General features: G+C 36.1%; 1 protein-coding gene across 1 annotated transcript in view; it reads left to right on the plus strand.

Moving 5' to 3' along the window:
- LOC118746826 overlaps positions 1-15213 on the plus strand; it is a 304681-nt gene extending 289468 nt beyond the window's left edge. Inside the window, 9 exon segments of the mRNA XM_036480764.1 lie at positions 1871-1962; positions 2123-2359; positions 2450-2608; positions 6670-6848; positions 7007-7194; positions 7281-7907; positions 9887-10818; positions 10885-11138; positions 14387-15213. Coding sequence (XP_036336657.1) covers positions 1871-1962; positions 2123-2359; positions 2450-2608; positions 6670-6848; positions 7007-7194; positions 7281-7907; positions 9887-10818; positions 10885-11138; positions 14387-14697 — 2979 coding nt within the window. The 3' untranslated portion in view covers positions 14698-15213.
- Positions 15214-24888: the final 9675 nt, after the last annotated feature.

Below are 24888 nucleotides of genomic sequence, written 5' to 3' on the forward strand. Positions count from 1 at the left end.
ATAGAAAAAATCTTATCTAAACAATCAGAGTTATGGAAGATATACCTTATATAGCACCAATCAAAGTGATTTTCACTGCTGTACGATCGGTATGTAAACCGTTAACACAATTTAATGGGTTTAGCTTCCTACATAAAGGAGATATATCGCAAAAACTGGTATAGGTACAATCAGTGGTATACGAGATAAGGCTTATACAGCATAGATTTTGACAATGTTCTCAGTAGACTTTGTATTATTATTTATAAAATATCTTACGAAATTATCGGTTTTAGCTGTCCAAATAAAGGAGTTTTACAGTAAAACCCCATATCTGAACAATCAGTTGTATGGGTGCAATAGACAGGTTATAGTGACCCGATCTTTGCTAATTTTGCTGTAAACTTTCTGTTAACAATGAGTGAAAATAGTGCGAAATATCATGTTTCTAGCTGCATATATTTAGAAGTTATAACAAAGAATCTCATATCTGAACAATCAGTCGTATGGGAGCTATATGTAAAAGTGACCCCATCTTTGTTATTTTCACTGTAAGAATTCTGTTAATATTGAGTGAAAACGGTGAGAATTTTCATGTTCCTAGCTGCATAAATGGAGAAGTTATGGCAAAAAATCTCATATCTGAACAATCGGTTGTATGGAGGCTATAGGTTATACCGACCCGATCGTCGCCATTTTCTCTGAAAGTATTCTTTTGATAATGAGTGACAACATTTCAAAATTTCATGTTACTAGCTACTTAAATGGAGAAGTTATAACAAAAAATCTCATATCTGAAAAATCAGTTGTATGGGGGCTATATGTTATAGTGGTCCGATTCTTCCGGTTCCTACAAATGATTAATACATTATAATAATCCGGATATCTCGAAAACTGAGAGACTAGATTGCATACAAACAGACAGACAGACGGACAGACGGAGAGACGGACATGGATAAATCAACTCAGCTCGACGATCTGATCATATAAGTATACATTTTAATGGGTCTATCTCTTCTTATTCTGGTACTTACAAACATCGGACCAAAGTTATAATACCATTTCAGGCCCATGAAAGGTATAAAAGGGGCAATCAAAAAGAATATTGTTTGGTAGAAACAAACTCGCCATAAGTCTTTTCGGGCTAGTAAGGAGCTTTCTATCTTCATTGGGGGCAACAATCCCCATGGTATTGCTATCTTAAGCCCATAATTTCGTGAAAACTCAAGCCATAAAATATGGTAATAGCGATGAATTAACAGTTATAGCGATGTTAATATGTTGTTTTACCTTGCTGTAGTGTACGAATTCTTAATCAGACTGCTGAAGTTTGTTTGTACCGCCTAATACATTTCAATCCCTCCACACTCGAACATTTTATAACTACGTAGTAATATTTTTACCAAATAGAAGCTGAATATACATGTTTGCAACTTTGAGGGTCAGAGAGTCTTTGACATGAGACAACAAATATTCTAAATTAGAAAGAGATCGAGCTACCTACAAAATCAATTATGATCCATCTACCTGTCTACCGAGTCCATTTAAAACAGAAAAGAAGAAGAGGAAACATCAAAAAGCGTTTACGTACGTTTTCGTCGTAGTTGATCTACATACGCAGGGTTTTGTATACATATGTAACAGTCGCGACAGCTTTCCACGCGTTTTGCGCTGATACTCTAGCAATTTTCATTATTGTGTACTACTCGTAGAACTCCATAGCTTGGAATCCTTCTTTGCTAGACCGTTCTTCGTATGGATGTTTTCTAAAAAAAGTGGGTAACTGTTCAGCGGTCTTTGTTTTTTTATTTTTTCTCCTTAAATGAAAACAACTAAAATAAATTTACAAATATTTTTCCAGCGAATAAAACTTATTTAAATATTTTCCCAGGTATTTCATCCGCCCAAGAACATCCATGATGAGAAACCATTCGAATTCAAAATACGCTACAAATTCATCAGTCAAACTGATGCTGTTGTCAGGTATGTGTGACGATATATGTATATGTATGTATGTAAATAAGTATAGTTGTGAGTCCAATTGTTTATGAATATAGCTTAAAAATTAGTAAATTTGTTGTATGAAAATCACAAACATTTTTAATAAACCTCCCTAATCGTTTGGTTTTTTTTTTATTTCCAGATACGGTCTGCCCGATAAGCCTTTGGAATTGGGGCGCGTTACACCTGGCACGTATTGTACACGCCAATTTGATGAGTGCTATCGAAATAAATGCCATTTGCAAAGCCCAAATTATCCGGGCATGTATCCGCGTAATGTAACCTGTTATTGGACGATACGACAAAAGGAGGTGCCAACCAGTAAGCATGCCATGATTGCTGTTAGTCAAGAAAATCAACACAAGGCGCTAGTAAAAAGGTAAAGGAATTGTTAAAATTAACTTGTTAAATGGGAAAAAAATAAATAATTTACGGACTAATGTATTGTTTTTTTTTTACACTCCAATAGATCCATTGCAAGCTTTAACAAGACTTCACGTTCCATACGAGCGTGGTCGGACTGCACAGGAGAACGAGATCATTTGATTTTCTATGATGGCAGCTCCACAAATGATCCTGTGTTGGCAAAATATTGTGGCGGTGACTGGTTACCACGTGTGGTGTCGCGGTAAGTTTTCACATTTTTGAAGGGAAATTTCTAAATTCAATTCGGTGGTGTTTGCGGCAAATATCACGGTTCAACAAAATTTTATCGTATTTTACCTCAAAAACGGGACCGACCTCATCTTATAGATTTGTTGATGCTGATTGTGCAATTACAAAATTTTTCTAGCACGTCCAGTTTTTGAGAAAAAAAAAACTATTGAAATGTCTAAAAATGGCCAATTTAAAATTTTTTTAGAATGGAATTTGGACGTAGTTTTTCCGAAGAAAAAAAACACTTATTAATGAAAATCCAATTAGTCTTACGGATTCTAGCTCATGTCTAAATGCGAGTAGGTAATTCGCCAGCCTTCTAACTAAGTACTTCCAATCTAGGCAATGCAAGTCTCAGGTAAATTATGTTGGTAAATATAAGAAACTGGTTTTACTCTGCATACTGACAGGTCACACGAGCATTCCTGCTGATTTGGTTAGAAAGGGCTCAGGTCAAGTATTTCTTAGCCGGCAACTATGTAGGTAGAACACTCAGTAATGACTGGAAGGCTTCAAGGGTCTGCTTCATTAAGCAAGTAAGATAGCAGATAACTTTTGGAATTCCTAAGTGGTCAATTCCCGAGGCACAAACCACTAAATTCTGTTGGGATACATGACCTTATTTACCCTTATTGCCTTAAAGAAGATGAGAGACCAGGCCTCTTTTTGTGCTTCGGCCCCACCTCCGCAAGTGCGGTATGTGTACTCGTAGTATATCTACGGTGACCATAAATATGGATTCAAAATGAAGGACAATTTTTCAAAAATATGCCTACATATATTTGCGTAGTATAAAAATATCAAAAGAGTATTTATGATTCTAAATTCTTAATACATTTTAAACTTTAAAAATGAATCACGTTTTCTTCATTGATATTAATCTTTTTTTACATGAATATTTATAAAAGTATAGTAAAACATATTATAATTACAATAGCTTACACGAAAAGTGAAAATCTTTAAAAGATTATTTTATAGGCAAATTTTGAGTCGTTCAAAACGAAAACAATACCCTTCTTTTTTTGTTTTTTTTTTGGTACTTTTCGCAGATATTTGTCAAAAATCGACGTCATGAATCGACGTAAACGACGAGTTACAAAATGCCCTTTACAAAAATATATAATTTGTGCAGATTGCGCTCCATAGCATCTACATTTCTAATCCGATTTTCATTATCTTTGGCTCAAAGTTTACTGTAATGATATATCTTCTTTATCGAATTTTTTAAATAATGAAAAAACATAATCAAATGAAACTGCGTATTTGATTGAAAATCTCAATTTTTTCTCCTGTAGCACTAATAATTTTCATTGAAGTCGCCACAAGTTATAACGGGTGATTTTTTTGAGGTTAGGATTTTCATGCATTAGTATTTGACAGATCACGTGGGATTTCAGACATGTTGTCAAAGAGAAAGATGCTCAGTATGCTTTGACATTTCATCATGAATAGACTTACTAACGAGCAACGCTTGCAAATCATTGAATTTTATTACCAAAATCAGTGTTCGGTTCGAAATGTGTTTCGCAAACCCAATTGCTGCGAACGGCGACGAATCGACATTTCACGGTCTTCAGCAACACTCTCAGAAACAGACGCAATATTCTCTTCTGTACGCACTGTACGCATTCGTGTGGTTGGTTTAATGTCCAATAAAGTAAACTGAGTGCGAAACTTGGTCACAATCGCATTAATTGTTTGCTCACTTGGTCGATTATGTAGACCATAAATCGGACGCGCGAAACACATTTCGAACCGAACACTGATTTTGGTAATAAAATTCAATGATTTGCAAGCGTTGCTCGTTAGTAAGTCTATTCATGATGAAATGTCAAAGCATACTGAGCATCTTTCTCTTTGACACCATGTCTGAAATCCCACGTGATCTGTCAAATACTAATGCATGAAAATCCTAACCTCAAAAAAATCACCCGTTATATTTTGGTAAGAGGCACATCAATACCCTTCGAGCTGTAAGTCGCTTACGTTAATTTGGAGATTTTTTCATGAGATATTGAAGAAAAGCTACGAAAAGTACCAAAAAAACACTTTTTTTAAATCCATCCATAATTTTAAAATAACGAATAAAATGCGGGACAAATGCAGGACACTTGGAAAAAATCAGTACATTTTCAGGTTTTTCAGGTTTGAAAAACTACGACCTTTGAAAAACAGTACGGTCCTGCGAAAACAGAACGGATGGTCACCGTAAGTATAGCCTAAGTTTTGTTTCCTGCACGCTTGTGTGTTCGGACCAACAAACAAACTTTTCCTCCAAGAGTTATAAAGAGTTTTATATCCATTTTAAATTCATAACTGCAGTCGTAAGTTTTGAATAATGTTGTAATATTGCTTAAGAATGTTCTTTATCAGTGTTCAATGAGACATTCGCCCTCATTGCGAGAGCCGTGTCGAATGCAAGTCGTTTTTCGAGAGTCGAATCGTATCTTAAGTTTCACGCCATTGCCTAAAATTTCCACTCGACTAGTGTATTAAAGTGGGAAAACTTGGCAGCACTGTATAGTTTACGACGATTTTCGTCGTTTACTTATTTCAGCACGGCTGTATACAATGCCAATATTGTCGAGTCGTACAATTGAGCCTAATTTACGACTTACGCAATGAGGCTGATTGTTCGAGTTACTTTAAAGAAAGTTAATAAAAAACTTAACTATCTCGCAAAATAGTAGCATAATTGGTCCTTGGGGAGTATGGTAGTATGAATGACAAAATAGTAGTAAAAAACTCCTATCGTAGTACATTCGGCAGCACTGCTTACAACCATGCAGACGTGGTAATAGTTGATTTCCATTGGTCACAGTGCCTACCCAAGTGCAAACATACCGGTCGCCCTTCACACTGAGTTAATAAAATAAGGTCCTAAAAATTAAATTAAATTTAAAATGTATAGTAAAGTAAAGTAAGTAAAGGAAAATTATATTGAAGAAAAGCAAGTAAATTAAATCAAATTAACAAAAATATTTCTCTTTTTAATTTAATAATTACTAAAATTTAGAAGAAAAACTATTTAAAAAAGAAAACATGCATGAAATAAGTTTCAAAAATTTAAAGAAAATAAAGTAATATCAGTTCATTTTTAAAACACTGAAATATAAGAATAGAAGGAATAATGTAATTACAATATAAAAAACTCAATTGAAAAAAACTTAAAATTGAATGCTTTTCTTCTCAAGACAATAAAATCTAAACCTGAAATAAAATTTCATCGAAAAATTATTTGTGAAGTGCAGAGAAGAAATGAATTTAAAGCGGTTTTTGTATGAGGATTTTGAAATCGAAACTTGTAAAGAAAACAAACTCGCGATTGTGTTTGCATGACGCGTGCATGACTTTACAACTCACTTTATGTTGGTTTTATCATAGCTAATTAAAAGTCAGGTATTTATCGCAATCCCGCCTATTTGTATGGGTGATTTTTTCGATTATGCGCGTATTGTACAAAAGGATTCTACGTGTAATTCTAAACAAGTTTGCTAAATTACGAAAATAGGTTATTTTCTTTTTGGTGAAGTGTCGTAAAGAAGTGTTGTAGTGTCGTAAACATGCTAAAAGGGATTTTTTGGTATGAGGATTCCATTACTGCACCTATCTCTTTCACAAACCTTCCACGAGAAGTCGCAACAGTGAAAATTTTCACATTTTCTTCATTTAACACATATTTTCACAATTTGGCAAACTCCAAATTGATTTTAGACTCATGGTTTCTTCGGCAAAATTGCTTAGAATTACACGTAGAATCCTCCTATACTATACGCGCAAAGTAAAAAATATTGACCCGCCCTAATGTACATACATTGATAAGTATTTTGCAAATTTTTTCTTTTGTGAAATTTTTTCTATGAATTTTCACTTCTTCCGTGCGTAAAGAGTGCGTGTTTCAGTTTTTTATTTAAATTAATAATTAATTATTAATTAATAAATAAATATATAATCGTCCATATTTCTAACTTTAATTTTATTAGCCTTTGTCTATTTTATATATAAACGATCTGATTACGTTTTTTTTTTCAGTGGACCTGAAATGTTGGTTGCATTCCATTCTAGCCCATTTTCAGCGCCCCTGCAACAAGGCGTTCCGAATCGTGGTTTTGAACTTGATGTCGATATCATTTTCACAGATTCAGATTCATACGATTTTGCACAAGGCACAAAAAATACCTGCGAGTTCCATATAAATGCAACAAATCCAGGTGAGTGGAAAAAGAAAATTTTATTTTCATATTTCTGCTCCCAGTTTGTCCCTTTTACTTATATATATACATATATATATATTATATAATATTATACTTACTTAAATATTAAGTTTATCTATGAAAACTCTCTCAAACTCCAACTTAATTTACTGCAGATGATGTACTCTTCTCGCGGCGTGGACGAATGGGCCGTATTGTAAGCCCACGGCATACACTACCCCCGAATACAACATGCACCTACCACTTTCATGGATATCCCGGCGATCTCATTTGGTTGTCTTTTACAAGCTACAATCTACAGATATTACAGCAAACAATTCATGACAACAACACACTAGGCAGAGTAAGTAAAGGACGAACTTCAAGTCTATGCTATTTTCGAAACACATATTTTACTTCCGTATTTCTTTAACCCAATCATCATTTTAGGCTGATTTGCCACCATGGATCACGCGCCTAAGAATGTGGGACAGTTATGGCACGTATGTTTCATCGAAAACCACAACAACAACTGGGCAGCCACCATCCCCACCACCAGTGGCATCATCTGCATCGGGAAGCAAACCAACTACTTTGAATCAAAGCGCCTACGGCAATTATTATTACAGTGCACAAAATCCCAAATTGAGTAAAAATTTACGCGTGAATATTGATAATGCATGGAATCCAGTCGATACATACATCTATGGTCCAACACAATCGAGTATATTCAATAATGAAAATAAATATAGTGGCTATCAGCAAGCTGGAGCGGGTGCAGGTGGCAAACAGAGTGGTGGTGTCGCCAATAGTGGCATAAGCGGCATAAAGGAGAGTTTAAATTATATATCGGGTGGTAGTAGTGGTGGTAAGGGTAGCAAGGATACGTCATCAGCTGAAAAGAGCTCGGTTTCATTGATGAGTTCGAAGGGCAAGCGACGTTTAATGTTGGAAATCTATGATTATGAAACACCGAAGTTGTGCGATCACACAGCCATTAGCAATAATGCATTGGGCTTCAATAAGCTGAGACCATGTAGTCCTTTGGAGAGTTATGTTAGTTCTGGACGAGATTTGGTAAGTGGAATATAAAATTGATTTGGTAGGAATTATTCATAGTACTTTTTGGAATTGACTAGTATTAGTACTCATTTGCACCAATTGTTATGGAACATGAATAAGTACACCAATTTTATTAGTACTCAAAGCCGGTACTGGACTCCGCATGACTTACAATTATGCAGAGATGGTTATTGATCGTTATTATTGGCCCAAGCGCCTACTCAAAAATTTTTTGTTTGAATACATTTTTTGTAAATAAATTCCTCCCGGACATCCCCCTCACTGAGTTAATCAAGTATTTTTTAAGCCTTTTCGTTTTTATCTGCCGTAATTACATTTGTTCCCTGGCCAGCAGTTGGAAATACGGCATTCTTCCTATTTCTTTTGAGCCGAGACAAAAAAAAATACGAGTTTTTCTCCACTTAGCTCCCTGTACTCTGAGATTATCTCTAAAATTCGTCCTTGCTCGTCAAAGCAGCCACGAGTGTTGCTCAGAAAATGCATTTGGAGGTGCTCCCTCCTTTTTTCAATTGCCCCCAAGGTATCTGTTACCAGATTTCTACCCATATCCTTGTAGAAAACAGCTCCGGTCTACATAGAAAATTTGATTGCTGCCCACCAGCATTCCAAGATCTTTGCAGCTAAGTGAGAGCTTCTATTATCTTTCCCTTCAAAATAGTTCTTTTCTATTTTTCTCAATTATCGCTCACTCCGCCATAGACTACATTGTGGGTATATTTTAGTGACGACCAGAAATAGTTTTTACTCTGTGCGTACGGCGTACTTCTCTGGGGTAGCGTTTCGGAACTTTTCGCAGTACCAGTTCTTTCTGCTAAGGAGCGATGTGCACTCTGAAGTGTTACTAAATCAGAATCGAATTTTAGTATCGGTTAAATGGACAGAAACTGGAGGAAGTTAATTGAAGACTTAAATGTATAAATCTTTATAAGGTCCGACGAAAATAAGTAAATTCAGTATTTGGACATGTTCATTCGTGGTTGTTGCTCGGCAAGAATTTAAAAGGCAAACGAAAAATAGTTCTCCCACGATTATTCAAGAAGAGCTAAAAGAGGTATTGATGATTTCGACTTCAATTGCATTGACGGAACAATTGAAACACTTTTTTATTGCTGTCATCAATTCTTTTGTTGGGTTGCGTTAGCATTGCGACAAAGAACTCAACGCCCAGTGTCGTCTTGACACTACAGTCCTCGCAAGCATATTTTGCCTTCTAAATCAAACGGCTTGGTTGATAAAAGTTTATATTTTGATAAGACTGTGCTGAAATAGGTCTTGCAGAGAGTTGTATGGAAAATCTCGTAGAGCAGACCTCCCTAAAGTTGAACATTTACTTAGCAAATTCAAAATTTGTCCCTGTTCGTATTTGTCTCTGCACCTTCTGAAGTAGTGCTGATAGGGAATACATAACGTTCTATCATCGGAGCCAATAGAACAGTTCTTAATAAGGATGTTGAAAAGTCACGTACGACCTGGGAGTTTCGAATAAAGGGGCGTGGTCTTAAGGTCATACTCGGGTCGTATACAATTTCAGGTCCAATGTCTGAAAATAACACAGGTCGATTGTTATTTTTATTCATCTTATTGGGTATTGGATCCACTCTCCGCTTGAATACATCAATTAACTTTTCTTCCCAAGAATAACAAGCTACCTTTGTCTCAAACAAGTAATTTTTAAGCAAAAAACAAAACCGCCTTCAATTCTCATATAAAAATTTAAGAGTACCGTAATTTCTTCATGATCCAATGGCCGGATCTAAACCAAATGAGTATGGGACCACTCCGCAGGTACATCCTTTCCTTAAAAAAATAGAATTATTTAAATCGGTTAACGCGGTCCAAAGTTATGCGGTAACATACATAAAAAAAAAAAAATAAACAAAAAATATTCCGTCAAAAGGGCCGCTCAAACGAAAAAGATTGAATAGCAATCCAACAATTCAGCTAAACCAAAAACCCCCAATCTCTCTTTACAGAAACTGGAGTTTCACACTCACACCGGCACCGCGCTCTTTCCGGCTCAATTTTCGCTGAATTATGAATTTGTGGACACCGAACAGGGCGGCGAACCCTGGCCCGGACGCAGAGGTGAAGATCCCGTACCACTACTCTGTTCACGCGTTTTTCGCAAGCGTAAAGGCAACATACAGGTGCCACGAAATGTCTTTCTCTACGGACGTGGTGGAGCCAAGAATTTCACGTGCCTATATCGCTTCGAAGCCGGCACATCTGAACGCGTCCGCCTAGTGTTACACAATGTTACATTCGGTGAGGGTACTGCATGTACAACTGACTCTGATCTGCACACCGGGCGTCCGCGTTGTAATCAACTCGACCCGGAGGGGCGCCTGACTGAATTGCGCCTTTTCGATGTACCCTTTCGTGATGTGAAAATACAATTGGGTTGCTTCTGTGACAACTCCAGTACGCTCTACAGCAATGCGCCACTAACATTCATATCAAATTCGCGTGTCATGGAGCTATCATTCACCGTCACACGCTTGAATATTTCGGAGGATTTTGCAGATGTTTACTTTTTCGCTTCATACGAATTTAAGCGAGTCAGTGAATGCCGCAAGCGACTTAAGCTGAAAGGTGCTGGTGGTGAAGATGAAATTAAGTATCCTATGAAGTCACAGGACTCCAGTTGTGAAGGTCTCTCTTGGTGCATTGAGGCACAGACATTGGAGCATTCACTATTCGTGCAGACGTGGGGCTCTTACTTGCCCATAGATCCGACATCGGAGGATGCTATGCGTTGTCATACCAAAAATCGGTTGATCATATATGCGGGACGACCTTTGAAGGTAATGCGCGTTGTTTGTCCAGCACAGAGTGGGCCGAGACCGACGTCGTTGCATATATTTTCAGAAGATTGGACAAATGGGCAGCCTTTGTTTACCAACAAGTAAGTTCGGTAAAGTGAACTCAAAATGTAGTTAGTTATTGTTTTTTTATTTATTTTTTATTGCAGGCCAGTCAGCTTAGTACTGGAACCCATACTGAAAGAGCCCGGCGACATTGCCTTTACATGGTTGGAAATCTACCGTACACGAAATTCCTTAATTCAACAGCTCGATATACAAACCAATGCCAGCGTGATGACGGGTGGCGCTGCCGCTGGCAATGACACATTGACCGACATCGGCTTTTATCCAAAGGAATCCGATTGCGAATATAAATGTCCCGAGTTGGATGCGTGTATAGCGGGGACCCTATGGTGTGATGGTAAGTGATTTGTGCTTAAGTTGGGTTAGGTTTATTATTAGGTTTCCTACCTGAAAGTTACCTAAGGAGAAGTACTAAAAGGTGCAGAAAAAAATCCCTCAAAAATACCGAAGGATTCCGAAAAATTAAATACGAAATGTTCCGAAAAAATCGGAAAAATGCGTGCGTCCATTGCTGGAAAAATTCTATCGCTTTTCCGTTTCTAGTCCGTCAACTAGGTACAAATAAACTAAATTCCGGTAAAAATACCTCCCAAAAGAAATATGTATGTATTTATCTTGTTTGAGAGCCAACTTGCGTAACAAATATACACTAAAATTCAAAATTTCTAAGGTATTTTCTAGGAAAATGTAGGCAATAATAGATTTTTCGTGCTTGAAGCTACTACATTGGTAAGGCCCAATTAGTTGGTTCATTAAAGGCTTCAGTATTTCAATCAATATCATCGGTAGCACCTCATAAGGAATGTTAATAAAGCTTGTCAAGCCGTAATTCGCGGAAACATCGGAATATCTGACGGGTGTATTGGGCAGAGCACACTGACATTCCAATTAACGGGCGTGTATTCATACCCAGTAAACATTCAAGCACCGGCATCACCATTCGTTGCGAGATTTCATTTCTCAAATATTGGTTGTAAACAACAACCTCTTACGCAGCGACACGAAGTGATTGGGAGATGGAGCATCACGGCTCATTTAAGTTCTGGTGATGAGGAGTTGTTTACTGAAGCAAAATTGAGAGTCGATTTCGAAAATTTTCAGCTGCCCATTACGACTTCGGCTTTCCGGCGTGAAAATTTTGTCCGGATCTTATCTATCACAAAGTGGTCGATTTGCTTTAGCACTTTTATTAGGGGACTCAAAATGGCTTTGTGGATGTTTCTATGCTGATGTATGGTACTACTAACTATTATGTTCTGTGTCACGCCGAAATTAATTAGCCTCATTCCGTTGTCGGAGGTTGAACCAAATATGCCTTCTTTGCCCACGCTGACATTAAAGTCACCAACATCGTGGCGAGGTCAGTGCCCACATCCTTTTTCTATGCGCTTTTTCCAGAAGTGCTCTTTGGTCTCATCATCCTTCTCGTTCGCAGGGGCGTGTACACAAATGAGGCTAATTATGTTGAACTTATCTTAGAAGCGGGTTGTGGCAACAACTGTCGGAGTCTCTGTCCAACCTCAATTCCCACACCAAATTTTTACGCCGTCTCATAGCAGCTCTAATAAGCTTTTCATGCTAATATTCCTTACAGCTATGGCACATCCACCGCATTTCCTGCACTGCAGATATGTTAGCTTTGGACTTCTCGAAGATATCCACGAGTTGGATAGAAGCACCCAACCAGACATTCCAGTTGCACATCCGCAAATACTTGTATTTGTTTCATCTACGTGGCTTATTAGGTTCTTTCATTTATTTTACGTGCAAGGTGCCAAACTCAGCTTAGATTTTTATAATTAATTTCAATTCGCTCTCCTTTTTTTTGAGAGACTTAGGGTTAAATTTCGGAAACTTCGTTTCTTTTGGAATTTCTGGGTTCAAAGTCAATGGTTAAAAAGTGGTTTACGGAGTTCCGTTGTGGTCGTACCAGCACAAGTGACTCCGAACGTTCAGGTTGACAAGAACTCGTCGACCCAATCCATAAAATGATATTGGACGATCTGATACATTTGTGAACATTTGTGAAGTGGCTGAGGCAATAAACATCTCAACTGAGTGGGTACATCACATTTTGCATGAATATTTGGATCATCCACATCCACTACATCCACCAGATTTAACTCTCAACGCGTCGAATAAAAAAGTTATTATTGCAGCCGCCTACTTTGAAGACCTTGAAAAACCTATGATTTGAAGGGAATAAAAAAATTGGAAAAACACTGGACTAAATGTATCGAGCTAAAAGGAGACTTTGTTGAGAAATAAAACACCTTCTGCCGAAAAATATATCTTTTATTAAAAAAGTCTCTGACTTATCAAATTTCATAGAAATATTACTTCAGTATACGCCAGCTGAAGTATCTACATATTCTCTTCCATTGCCCTGCTTTGTAAATATGTATAACCAGCGCCGGTTTAAGGGCACGGCTGACAGGGCCACGGCAGATATTTCAGAAAAGATGGCTAGGTATTAAGAAGATTTGTCAGCACCATCAATACATATTGCGGGACCTAGCTTAGCTTCCCCTGGCTCTGGAATGATTATCGACTCAGCCAATAATGGAAATTTCCGTTGGCTGCTGGAACTTATAGCTCAGAATGACCCACGTACATATCAAAGATTACGGAAATAAGGGACGAGGGCAAGTGAATTATTTATCCTCAGCAACCTGCGAGGAAATGATAGCTTTCAGCGATGGGAAAGTACAGGCAGAAATAATAAGGCGGATTAAAAAGACAAAATATTCGTACTAAATGTTACATCTCTGTTCTGCCGTTGTCAGTTGTTTAATACTAAATGAAACATGAGCGGCAAGTATAAAGGAAATCAGGCGAGAAATTCAAAAGAAAACAAGTGGTTAGAAGTCAATAATTAACGATACTATTAAAATAATATTATAGTTATTTGTTTTTATTAATCAAAAAGGGACCTCCACATTCTTAATCCGGCCCTGTGTATAACGTAAAACTAAAATTATGTATATAAACTGTATAACGTAAAACTAAAATTCTGTATATAAAGCCCAAACCACATTGCACATGTACATTAGAGTGGTTAAAAAAATTTTTTTCGAGACAGGGTTTGGGGCACCTTCTCCTCTTGCCGAATAAGGTGCTGGTACCAAAGTTTACATTTCTAAGTATAAATTTAGAGGATGCTCATGATGCTCATATTTTAATCTAGAAGTATTGTATGTACATATATTAATGAAACAATTGGTAAAACAACCTAAGAACATTTCAAATTTAAATTATCTTAAAAAAATATCACAAGCTTCAGTTGTTATGGCAACAGTAGCTTTTTGTAAAAATCATAAAAAATTTTGCCAGTTTCACAGCGATCCAGTAGCGCATTTCAAGGTCATTGAGCACCCTGTATTAGTCACAGTAGAAAATTGAAAGTTGGTACAAATATGAAAAGGCAAAAACTAAGCAGGTGCCCCATTTTCTAGACATACAACAATTGGACCACTCTAATGCACATGCATAGCGCATACTTTAACTAAATACACTTGATAAATAACCAAAAAAAAATATACTTATCTTCTCAAAAAAAAACAAAAAAAAAAATAATCTCTTCAGGCCACAATAACTGCCCATCTGGATTTGATGAATCTGAACAGGAGTGCGGCTCTGCGCGCAAACTACTCGAACTGCCAGGCGGCGTATTTGCTGCGCTCGGCTGCATAGCGGCAGCCATAACCGCCTGTCTCATATTCTGTATTTTCGGTTTACTAAGGAAACGTAAAAAAACTGTCGGCCAAAAGATTACCATAAATGGTAGTACACTCAAAAAGGACTTCAACAAGGAGTCACTCTTCATTGATCCAGCCTCTTGACACGGACTACAGCCGGTCGAATTTATACATGTCGATCGGGAAACGACTGTGTGATATGTTGCCGATGAATTTTAGTGCTGCTAAGTATTGCTGTCGCTTTAACATTAAATACTCCAACGAGAGTACCACGGAACGGACGGACGAAAGGGGCATATGTACGTTAAGGATACGTTATCTCGATCCTGCATGCATGAGAGACCCAATATATGTAGTGTGTGCCCTAATTAAATGATATACATACATACTTACATATATATATATATATACATAAATATAGAAATATAAGGAATTTTTCTAAGCGCTTGTTTTCAAAATACATACAACAACAACATCAACAATTAAACGAGACAACAGCAAGAACTAACAACCAAACCAAAAATAAAAAACAATATACACAAAGAAAAAAAAACAATGAAATTAGAAATGAGAGAACGCAGATAAGCAAAATTAAGATAAGAAAACGATACAATCACTGCCTTTTGATCTTGATGAATACTTATCTACTAATTTCCGTGATTGAATTTTAACTAAACCAGTATTAATGAGCGTTGACTACGCTGTGCGACAGAAAAGTAGGAACTATATAAGAATACTTATAATAAGTACGTATTCTTGCATTTGTGGAATGAAGGAATTTTAAAACAGTACTGGTTTAAATTCTATATCTGATTTTAGCTTAGGTAGAATTTAATTTTTTTTTATTAATTTAACTAAATTACCAAATGTATTTAAAAAAAAAAATCTACTTCTTGGCCTAAACAATGAACCAGTTTGTACTCTATTTCAGTTCAGTACTTGTGGTAGTCCTAACTCTCTGACGCACAGTGTTATTTGTAAAATATTTTTTAATGTATAATTACGAACTTTTTAGAATTTATTTATAAAATTAGTTCTTATATATAAGTTAATTTTTTATAAATAAAAAACAGTGAATGAAGCGCACTCTAAACGCGTAGCAATAGTGGTGCCAAAATCAAAATACCCAATCAGTGTTTTGTTGGTTGTAAACTTTCGAATTTAGTATACGAATTTTTTTATCAATTTCCTTAAATACCTATTTGATACAATTTAAGTGGCAACCGAAAACGAATTTCCACTACTGGCACTGAAATAAATAAAATTATCAATTTATCAGGTTAGCAAAAGCTGCTATCAGTTTATATGGGTACACACGTAATTTTTTTGGTTACCCTCAAAATGTGCATTCCACAACAACAAGCCGAAGTGTTCCACACACATTTAATACTTAAATTAAAAACTTTATTCATTTTAATAATTCGAATTTTTCTATCGATTGGGTATTTTGAAAATATATTGAATATTTATAATGCAAATTTACGTTTAAGCTATAAACTTAAGTATCGGTAATGCTGTACGCGAGTATGTCCGTTTGTAGCGAAAAAAGGTTAAAATAGGAATAAACAAAAAAAAACAGAAGACACTATTGTAAATTAGGTACCTTTTAATTAAAATGGCATGAAAAAGTATGTAGGTAATATTAGGAAGGATGACAAACAAAATACTAAAATGCATTAAAAAAGAAGTAAGATAAAAGAAAATTTACTATTCAGCCATTTTCAATCAAAAATTCAAAGAAAATAATAGCAAAAGACAAAACAAAAATCGAGAATGTAAAATGTAGCGAAGTTACGAAAATGTGCTCACACTTACATACATAGCTACATTATAAGTATGATAGTTTTAAAAATTCCACACCAATGGCGTTGCCTATATATGTACTTATGTACATACATAGATTGCAAGTTAAGAATTGCAACTTGTTACAAGAAATACAGAATTGGCATACAATTTTAGTTCCCATAGTTGATATTGAATTTAAAGCAAATACTTCAGTTAAAATTGGATTGCAAATTTATTTACTTAGAACCTTATTTGGGGTTGTTAGGTTAGGTTAGGTTAGGTAAGGTGGCAGCCCTCCAAGGGGCTCACTTAGATACTTAGTGAGTGTCCATACCACTTTAAAGAAAAAAGATTAACCTGGAACGGTAACACAGGTAATCAAGTAAACTTAGATAATCCCTGGTTGCTGGTTATGAATTTCCGCAAGCAGCTGATGTCCACTCTGGAGAATTCCTCTGGAGCAACCATGAAATACGACCCGAGATGCTTAGACCAGAGCCTCGCAAAGGCAGGGCAGCTGAGAAGATAGTGCTGAGATGATTCCACCTCATCGTCCTCCATACAGTTGCGGCACATCGGATGCTCAGCAACATTAAGCCATACCGCATGAATTCCCATGGGGCAGTGCCCAGCTGTAGAAGTTTCCTAGACCGCCCATGATCAACTACCGGCCAAAAGTACGTTGCAACTTTGCATGTCGATTTTTCCGCCCAGCGTTCGCTGAGCCGACTAAAAGCCCATTTGTCCAGAAGCAGTCCCTTTCGAGGGTGATGGCTTCTATGGTGCCCTGCTTGGCCAGTTCATCAGCACAGCAGTTTACTGCAATGGCACTGTGCCCAGGAATCCAAATAAGTCTGATTTGGAAGTAATCCGTGACAATAGAGAGAGAGAGAGAGTTCACGAAGTCCTAGACTAGTTTTGATCTTACCATCAGCGATCCTAGGGCTCTGATCGGGCTTGGCTGTCAGAGCAGATATTTATTTCTCCAAACGGTATTTCACAAATTAGCAACCAATATGCTGCTTCTTTAATAGCAGCTACCTCTACCTGCAACACGCTAAAGAAATCCGTTAGCCTAAATTTAATATCCAATAGATGTTCCTCACAGAATACGCCTCACAGGTGTAACACCTGCTCCAACTGTGCCATCTAGTTTCGACCCATTCGTGAAGATATTCACCGGTCCTTTGCTCCCGAGACACACCAACCGCTCCCCTCATATTTCACTTTGAGGGATGTGTGAAGAGAATAACGCTCTTAGAACCATCCTCGCTACACACCGACCCCTTACTATCGATATGAAGTCACATTTTCCTAAGATAGCCGAGTGGCCATAATCCGAAGAAAGAGAGAGAATCCAGCATGCTGCAGCCTAATAGCAGAGTGTGCCGCAGCAGCTTTGCATGCAATTTTTGCTGGTACGATGCCGAGCATCACGTTTCAAGCTAGCGTTGGAGTAGAGCGAAGTAGTCCACTAATACCAATTAGAAATGCCCTTGGCAGCAGTTCCAGCTCCTAGTGGTTGTGCAGAGCAGCAAATTGAAGACTCAAGTAAATTGATTATTTGCCCTGCTAATATCCTGCAAAAAATTTGCACCGTTTTCTGATATCATAGCATCAATTAAATGATTACTTTATAAATATACACCAAATTTCGTCCTTTTGTGCCGCGGCATAGGTGGCGTATGAGTAACATGAATATTCGACCAAGCCATATTCCTTTGTTTTGCATCCGTTATTGAAAAATAATACGAAGATAGTTTTCAGTGTGGTGTAGGAGGAGCTGTTTTAGTCTTTGGCCGGCATCAATTGGCCAAGAGATGAAACAATTTTTTCGGGAAGAAAAAATAGCATCCACCCATGGTGGGCTACAGAATACAGGTCTACAAACTTCACTTTTATTTCAAGATGAGAGTGGTTCCAATGTATTTTTGTGCGCTTTTTGGTATTTTTTTGGTATTTTTACCCCAATTTTTCTTAGAAACCTGACGTGCTAGAGACTTAGGTTTAAATTAAAGCTTGAATCTTACTCTATAGAAGCCATATATGCCGGTAGCAAAAATAATATACTCGCCTCATCTTGACCAGTTTTGGCTATATTTCTTGAGTTTATTTAATGTTTAATATATGTTTGTAAGAGACTAGCTGGTGATGCAGCAAACACCATATAAATCCGCATTTTAAAAATTGTACAACATTTTTTTCGGAATTTTTAGAAAATTTTTTGGCAATTTTAAATGAAAGAGCAAATTTTTGGCAAATATATATATAGATATATATAAAAATGGCGGACACCGTCAGCAAAAAAAAAAATAAAAAGTGAGTACCGATACCTCGTTGGTTGTATCTGAAGTTTCACAGAACTATGGGCGGAATTTTTTCTTTCTAGCCATTAATGGGATTTATAATTCATAAACTTACAGTGGCGGTCAAAAATGGATGGATGGTGTTTAGCTTTTACTATTTACAATGTTTTTCAAGCTAAAATTTTTTTGATATTTTTTTATAAAAATATGGTTCATGCTTTAACAAAAACTAGATAAATCACGCTTTCAAATTTTGTGCAGAACTTAAGAAAAATCCCACAAATTTGTATCTAAATTTCGAGCTTTTTAACCAGCATTTTTAGAAATTGTTTGTATATGCAGTTAAAAGGCTTATGAAATTCTAGTAAAATAGGAGCAAGTTTTTAGTGGTTAAAAAATCGCATTTTTTTTGTTGATGGCGTTTTGGAATTTTTTCCATATAAACATGAATTTCTTGTGAAAGAATATGCGCAAGACCGTTTGCGAAAAAGAAAAAACAAAAAAAAGTGAACGCCAGTTTTACTAATTTCCGCTATTTAGTTGCAAAAAAAAACCAAATGCCGTCAGCAAAAAAAATTTTTAAAAAACAATGCGATTTTTTAGCCGGTAAAATCTTGCACTTATTTTACTAGAATTTTGTAAGCTTGTTAACTGCATACCCCAAAAATTTCAAAAAAATTCCGGTAAAAAGCTCGAAATTTAGATAAAAAAAATTTGGAATTTTTATAAGTTCTGTATAAAGTTTGAAAGTGTGATTTATATAGTTTTTTTTTTAACATGAACCATATTTTTATAAAAAAAATATCAAAAGAATTTAAAACTTTAAAAGCAGTTTTTAATTTTCATGTGATTCAATTTTCTAATTTTTTCAGCCAATAGCTATATGTTATACATATGTAGTTCTGCATTCGGTTTCTATTGAAATTTACATTTAAAGATTTTCAAAGATCAGAACCTTCGTAATATGAATGTTCTATTTTGGTATCATTTTGAATTTTAAATTTAAATACATATATGTATTTTTGACGAAAGATACTTTAACATTCTATTGTATAGTGAAATAAGACAGGCCCCTTACGGCGCCATTAAAAACGGGCCAAAAACCAAAAAAAAACACCTTTAATTAAGACATAAGAAGTAGCTATAATTAAGAGTAGATGCATATACATTAATACTTTTACTTTAGGGCACATATTTAAATAACAAATTAAAACACGCAAATTAAAATGTACTCGTATATGTAAAAGGGCCATTGAAGACGAAGTGATGAAATATTAAAGATATTCACCAAATTAAGCAAGTGTTGTCAACAGGCGTGCTTGGAGGTAATCTGCTCTTCTGGCAGACTGCCAAGCCACTTCAATTTGGTGAATACCTATAATATCTTGGTTAAAATTCAATTCAGAAACTGAGAAAAATCAGTGCATAATTGATTTCTAAGTTTATAGTTTTTCACTTAATTTTTTCAGCATACATTTTTGCTAATTTTCATCGTTAAAAATCTCTAAAAGAATAGCAGGCGCGCCTAACAACATGCAACACCTACTCACAGGTCCCTCGTACTGCCATATTTTACTGATTGCATATTGCAGCTTTTAATTTTGTATGTTGTATACTTTTAGGCCTCGCTGCTTTTCTTTAGAGACTTTTGGCGACGAAAATTTAGCGTAGCGATTTCAACCGAAATTGACAAAAACGTGGAATACAGCTGATAACAAAACACGGATGCCGAAAAGGAAGGCTCGAGATACCTTTGTATAACTAACATACAAAAGTATGAAGAGCTAATATAGGGCTCAACATCAACTCAATCCAACCCAACTAAAAACGATTCCTTTCAAGAGAAGGAGAGCCCTTTCGGGTCGGTGAAATATAACCCAATACGAAGTTGTAGTTACTGTTACCAGGCGAAGTGAAGTGAAGTGACTGGGATTGATTCTGGACATCAAACTTCTATGATTGTAGTCCGATAATTCCCATATGAATATGCCTCTACAAAAAATCAACCCCACTTAATGTCGCTAGAGGAAGTTTTGGCCGCGCAAAGATAATATGACTCATTCAGGAACATGGAAGCTTTCCACAAATTATACACCCCGTACAATAGTATTTGAGAAAAAATCCAATATTGTAATGACGTCCCTAAATTAGTTACAAAGACTGTTCCTGTGCATAACGGTAGGCGTCTATGGTCCTAGGGCTGGGATATTGGTACCAATCGGAAGCTACCCGAGCATATTTCAGACCGGAGTTTACGCAATCGGTCTGTGTGGGATAAGAGAATTGTCATCCTTGTAATAGTCAGTCAAAAGTCACTTCATCGCTACACCCCATGGAGAAAATTAAACCCGTTATTATAATTGTAATAACATCCATACAGTATATTATCCAGGCTACTAGTGAAAAGAGGGAAATGGGACAGCAATAGAATAGAGGGATGGCAACAACCCCAGTTGGACTCTACCTAGCAATACGTAGGTGGGGTGGAAATTCATTGCTCTTCTGCAAACTTACCAGACTCCTTTATGAATTTTTGCAGTTTGTTGGCGGTAGTATCTCGCCCATTTACAGTACATCTGACCCAAAAATGTACCATCCGAGGCAGGCGAAGGCCGGGCAGCGGCAGAGGAAATATTCTGTACTTTCCTCATCCTCCAATTACGATGTACGCAGTGGATCTTCGATGATGCCTATGGCGAGCATATGTCTTCCCCATGGATTGAGCCCCGTAATCAGTGCTATCGGGGCACGTAGATTACTTCTTCTTTGTCTGAGAAGGCATTTTGCTACCACCCTGTCAGGCCTTTTTAAAAAGCACTTGGTTATTTTACAGGTACAACGGCACTCATAAGTTTTAGTTATGAGATGCTTAATGTACCCGATCGTTCTCGCTATGCTTGGCCCTAAAATTGGCTCCTGCCCAATTGGAAGCACCAGGGAACCGCAGTTCGTTACCTTAAACACCGTAGTGTCCTGGTACCCACTCAAGTTCAAGCTCATTCCACCTTTTTATGGAGGCCAGCCCCTACTTACATTCCTGGACTATCTTTGAAGAGGTGCGAGCGGTTTCCAAGGCCTTTAGAGCAGCTTAGCTGTCACTGCAGATCCTGATTTTATGTCAGCTCCACCCTTCGCCGATTATCCAGTCTGCCACTTTCAGTATTGCAAAGACTTACTATTGAAAACCCGTTGCGATAGCATCCATAGCATCCAAAGTAGTAAAGCATCTGAATTTACCATCCAGATGCCATTCAGCTTAAGTGCCATTTTCAGCCATTGAGCCGTCGGTATATAAAGTTTTCACAGAGAGTGTCTGGATTTCTCCATTGTTCTGTTGTAGGAAATCTAGCGAAGTACTTTCTTCCAAAGGAGGCTCCAGATATGAGTTTGTCATTAGGTGCAAAAAACAAAGGGTATTGCTCTGACAACCTTCTGAATAACTCTCTGCGGCCAGTACTCCTTGGATCGCTAAATCCAGAGGTGGCAAAACAACAAAGCTTCAAGAGTCTGTCCTGACGTCATACTCATAGCGCTCATAATGCCTTTATACCATTAAAGAAGAGCTCTGAAATAGGCAAAGTGCTTACTTTGGGATATATTTAGTTTTCAAATATACCAATTTCTAGTCAATCTCCCAAAAAATAAATTAAAAAATCATCACAGACGTTCACTTAGGACACTGTAGACTGAAAAGTCATTTGCGCATCTCAAATTTTTAGTCAAACGATCCCGACCAAAGATATGCCTTTACACTGTCTAGTCGAATGCCATGCCATTTCGAGGAGAGGCCTAATGTGGATACAGTATATTCATTTAGTAAATAACTTGCATCACTTTGCCTCTAAAACCCTTTTCACATATACATAAACTTACCTACAGACATACTCGTACAGATGTAAGAGAATACATATGTACATTCATATAAGTAATTTATAGGAATATAACGTATAAAATCTCGAAAGTGTTGTGACGATGATGCACGTACTTATGTAAATCTTTTGTTATACGTAAATTAATATAAATTATATTATATTATAAGACTTACACTAAACAAACATAAAATACATACAAACATACATACTATATAATTAAACAATATGCACAAAAGTACGTATGTATGTATGTATAAAAAAAACAACTAAAAATATAGCCAAATAAGAAAATATTTGTATTTATACATATTGTATGCAAATGAGAGCAATTAATATGTATGCACATGCATACATACATACTTACATACATATGTACATAAATACATATGGATACATCAAAAAACATACATGCATACGTACGATTGAAATGTAAATTCCTGCACATGTGGGGTAGCGACTTTGGTCTGTTGTATTTATTAAAAATAAAACTAAAAAAAAAGAAAATAGAACATTATTTATAAACAAAAATGCACCACACTTACGAGTAGATAACCAAACCTTAGAAAATATGAAAAAATGATGTTTCCAGCATAAATGTTTTAAAAACATAATACATAGTTCATATATAAAAAATAAAAATAAAAAACCGAAACCTAAAACAAAACAAACATCACAAAAATAGGCAAATAAAAACACACAAAAAATTTATATTGACATTGTTTTATTTATAGTGATTAAATTTCTCAGTGGGTACGTTCAAAAGGCAGTTGCAGCAGTTGAACGCATCCTTTGTGAAAAAAATTAGTGCTTAGCGAGCAGTATTGCCAACTTTTAATTTTCAAACTAAAAGCTCCAAATGGTTTTGAATCAATGGATGCTTTTTTCATAACAGTTTGTATGTATTTAACAAAATCGAATCCCAACAAACGAAAATCAGAAAAAAAAATGAGAAATGAGCAAAAAAAATTTATGTTTTCATTATATAACCTCAAATATCGCCAAAAACCGTGATTTTGGCACTTTGAGGTTAGGATATCTCAAAATTCTAGTGCTAGAGCAATTGTGAGGCCAGATTTGGATTCAGTACCAAGAAACGATGTGTTTTACTCAGGAGGTACAAAAATAAAAATTTTTACAAATAATTAAAAAAAAGAATTACTTAACTTACTCGCATATCTACTAGCATTTTCAACGCGAATAGAATTGAACAAGGTGAATTTGCAAGTTCAGCTTTTTATCGCTTATGGTTGTATTTAAGTGCATTTAAATTTGTAGATTTTTGTAAATTCAGTGCTGCCACAGCTTTAAATATTTAAAAATTATTTCAGGTTTTAACTATATCGGAGTAATTTTAGTTCAGAAAAAAGCACTAAAAACGGCACTAGGCACTAAATAATTTTTTTTTTTGGCGTTTTAATTTTCAAAAAGCACAAAATCTAGTGCTTAAAGCACCAAGTTGGCAACTATGTTAGTGAGCGACGCTATGCGCCTTCCAAATTGTCAGAAAAATATTACGAGCATCAAAAACTCAACTGCTGCTCCCTGCAGCAATTCCGACTCGCCCTAGGTGGTCCCTATTGTTACCAGCACTACATAGTCCCCCATAATTCCCCTGCCAATGGTTTCAACTGTCATTTTTAGCATTGGCGTGTCATTGGAAAAGGACCGGTCCACTCAACACTGACCATAAGATAGTCTTGGACTAGTCCAGTTTTGGGAGTTTTTTTTCGTTGGAATACGATTGTGTTCTGCTCATCCATCCACTGAACCTACGCATAACCTAGTTTAGTTTGAGCCATGATACAAAAAAGATGGTAGTTTCAATAAACAACTTTTGACGGATAATAAAATTTTTTGAAGTTTCATAAATTGTCAGTATTATCAACGGCCTTGCCACTTTGATAATATTAAAACAATAGATCGGAGTATTTTCTTTCCCATATTTTTACCAATGTGAGAATATTTCAAATCAAAACTCACAATCAGTACTTGATATCTTTTTACTTACGTGGTTTGCCCCTCTTTTATTAAAGATATATAAAATGTAAACTGTTACATTGTAATTATTCTTTTTATTTTATAATAAAAACCATTAGTGCATTATGTTGTTATTTTTTTCATTTTCTTATTTTGATATACAATTTAATGTTTCTTTAATCTTGCGATTTAAAAATCGAATTCTAAAGAATGTTCTTCCCAAATAAAATCTTTTTATAATATTTTGGTCCAAATTTACTTTTAAATTTCTCATCAGATTTTGCAAAAATTTTGGCTTTGTGGTTAGCGAATCACCATTAATTTCAACAAATTTTGAATTCAAAATTTCCAACTTGAATTAGGCTTGTACAGACCGCCCTCCGATAAACAGTTAACATACGTATAATTTTGATCACTTTCTACATGCGTGCTGAAGCCTAGTTTTGTCA

Source organism: Rhagoletis pomonella, unplaced genomic scaffold (assembly GCF_013731165.1).
Source record: "Rhagoletis pomonella isolate Grant_MI unplaced genomic scaffold, Rhpom_1.0 Rhpom_scaffold_00011, whole genome shotgun sequence".
Taxonomy (NCBI): Eukaryota; Metazoa; Arthropoda; class Insecta; order Diptera; family Tephritidae; genus Rhagoletis; species Rhagoletis pomonella.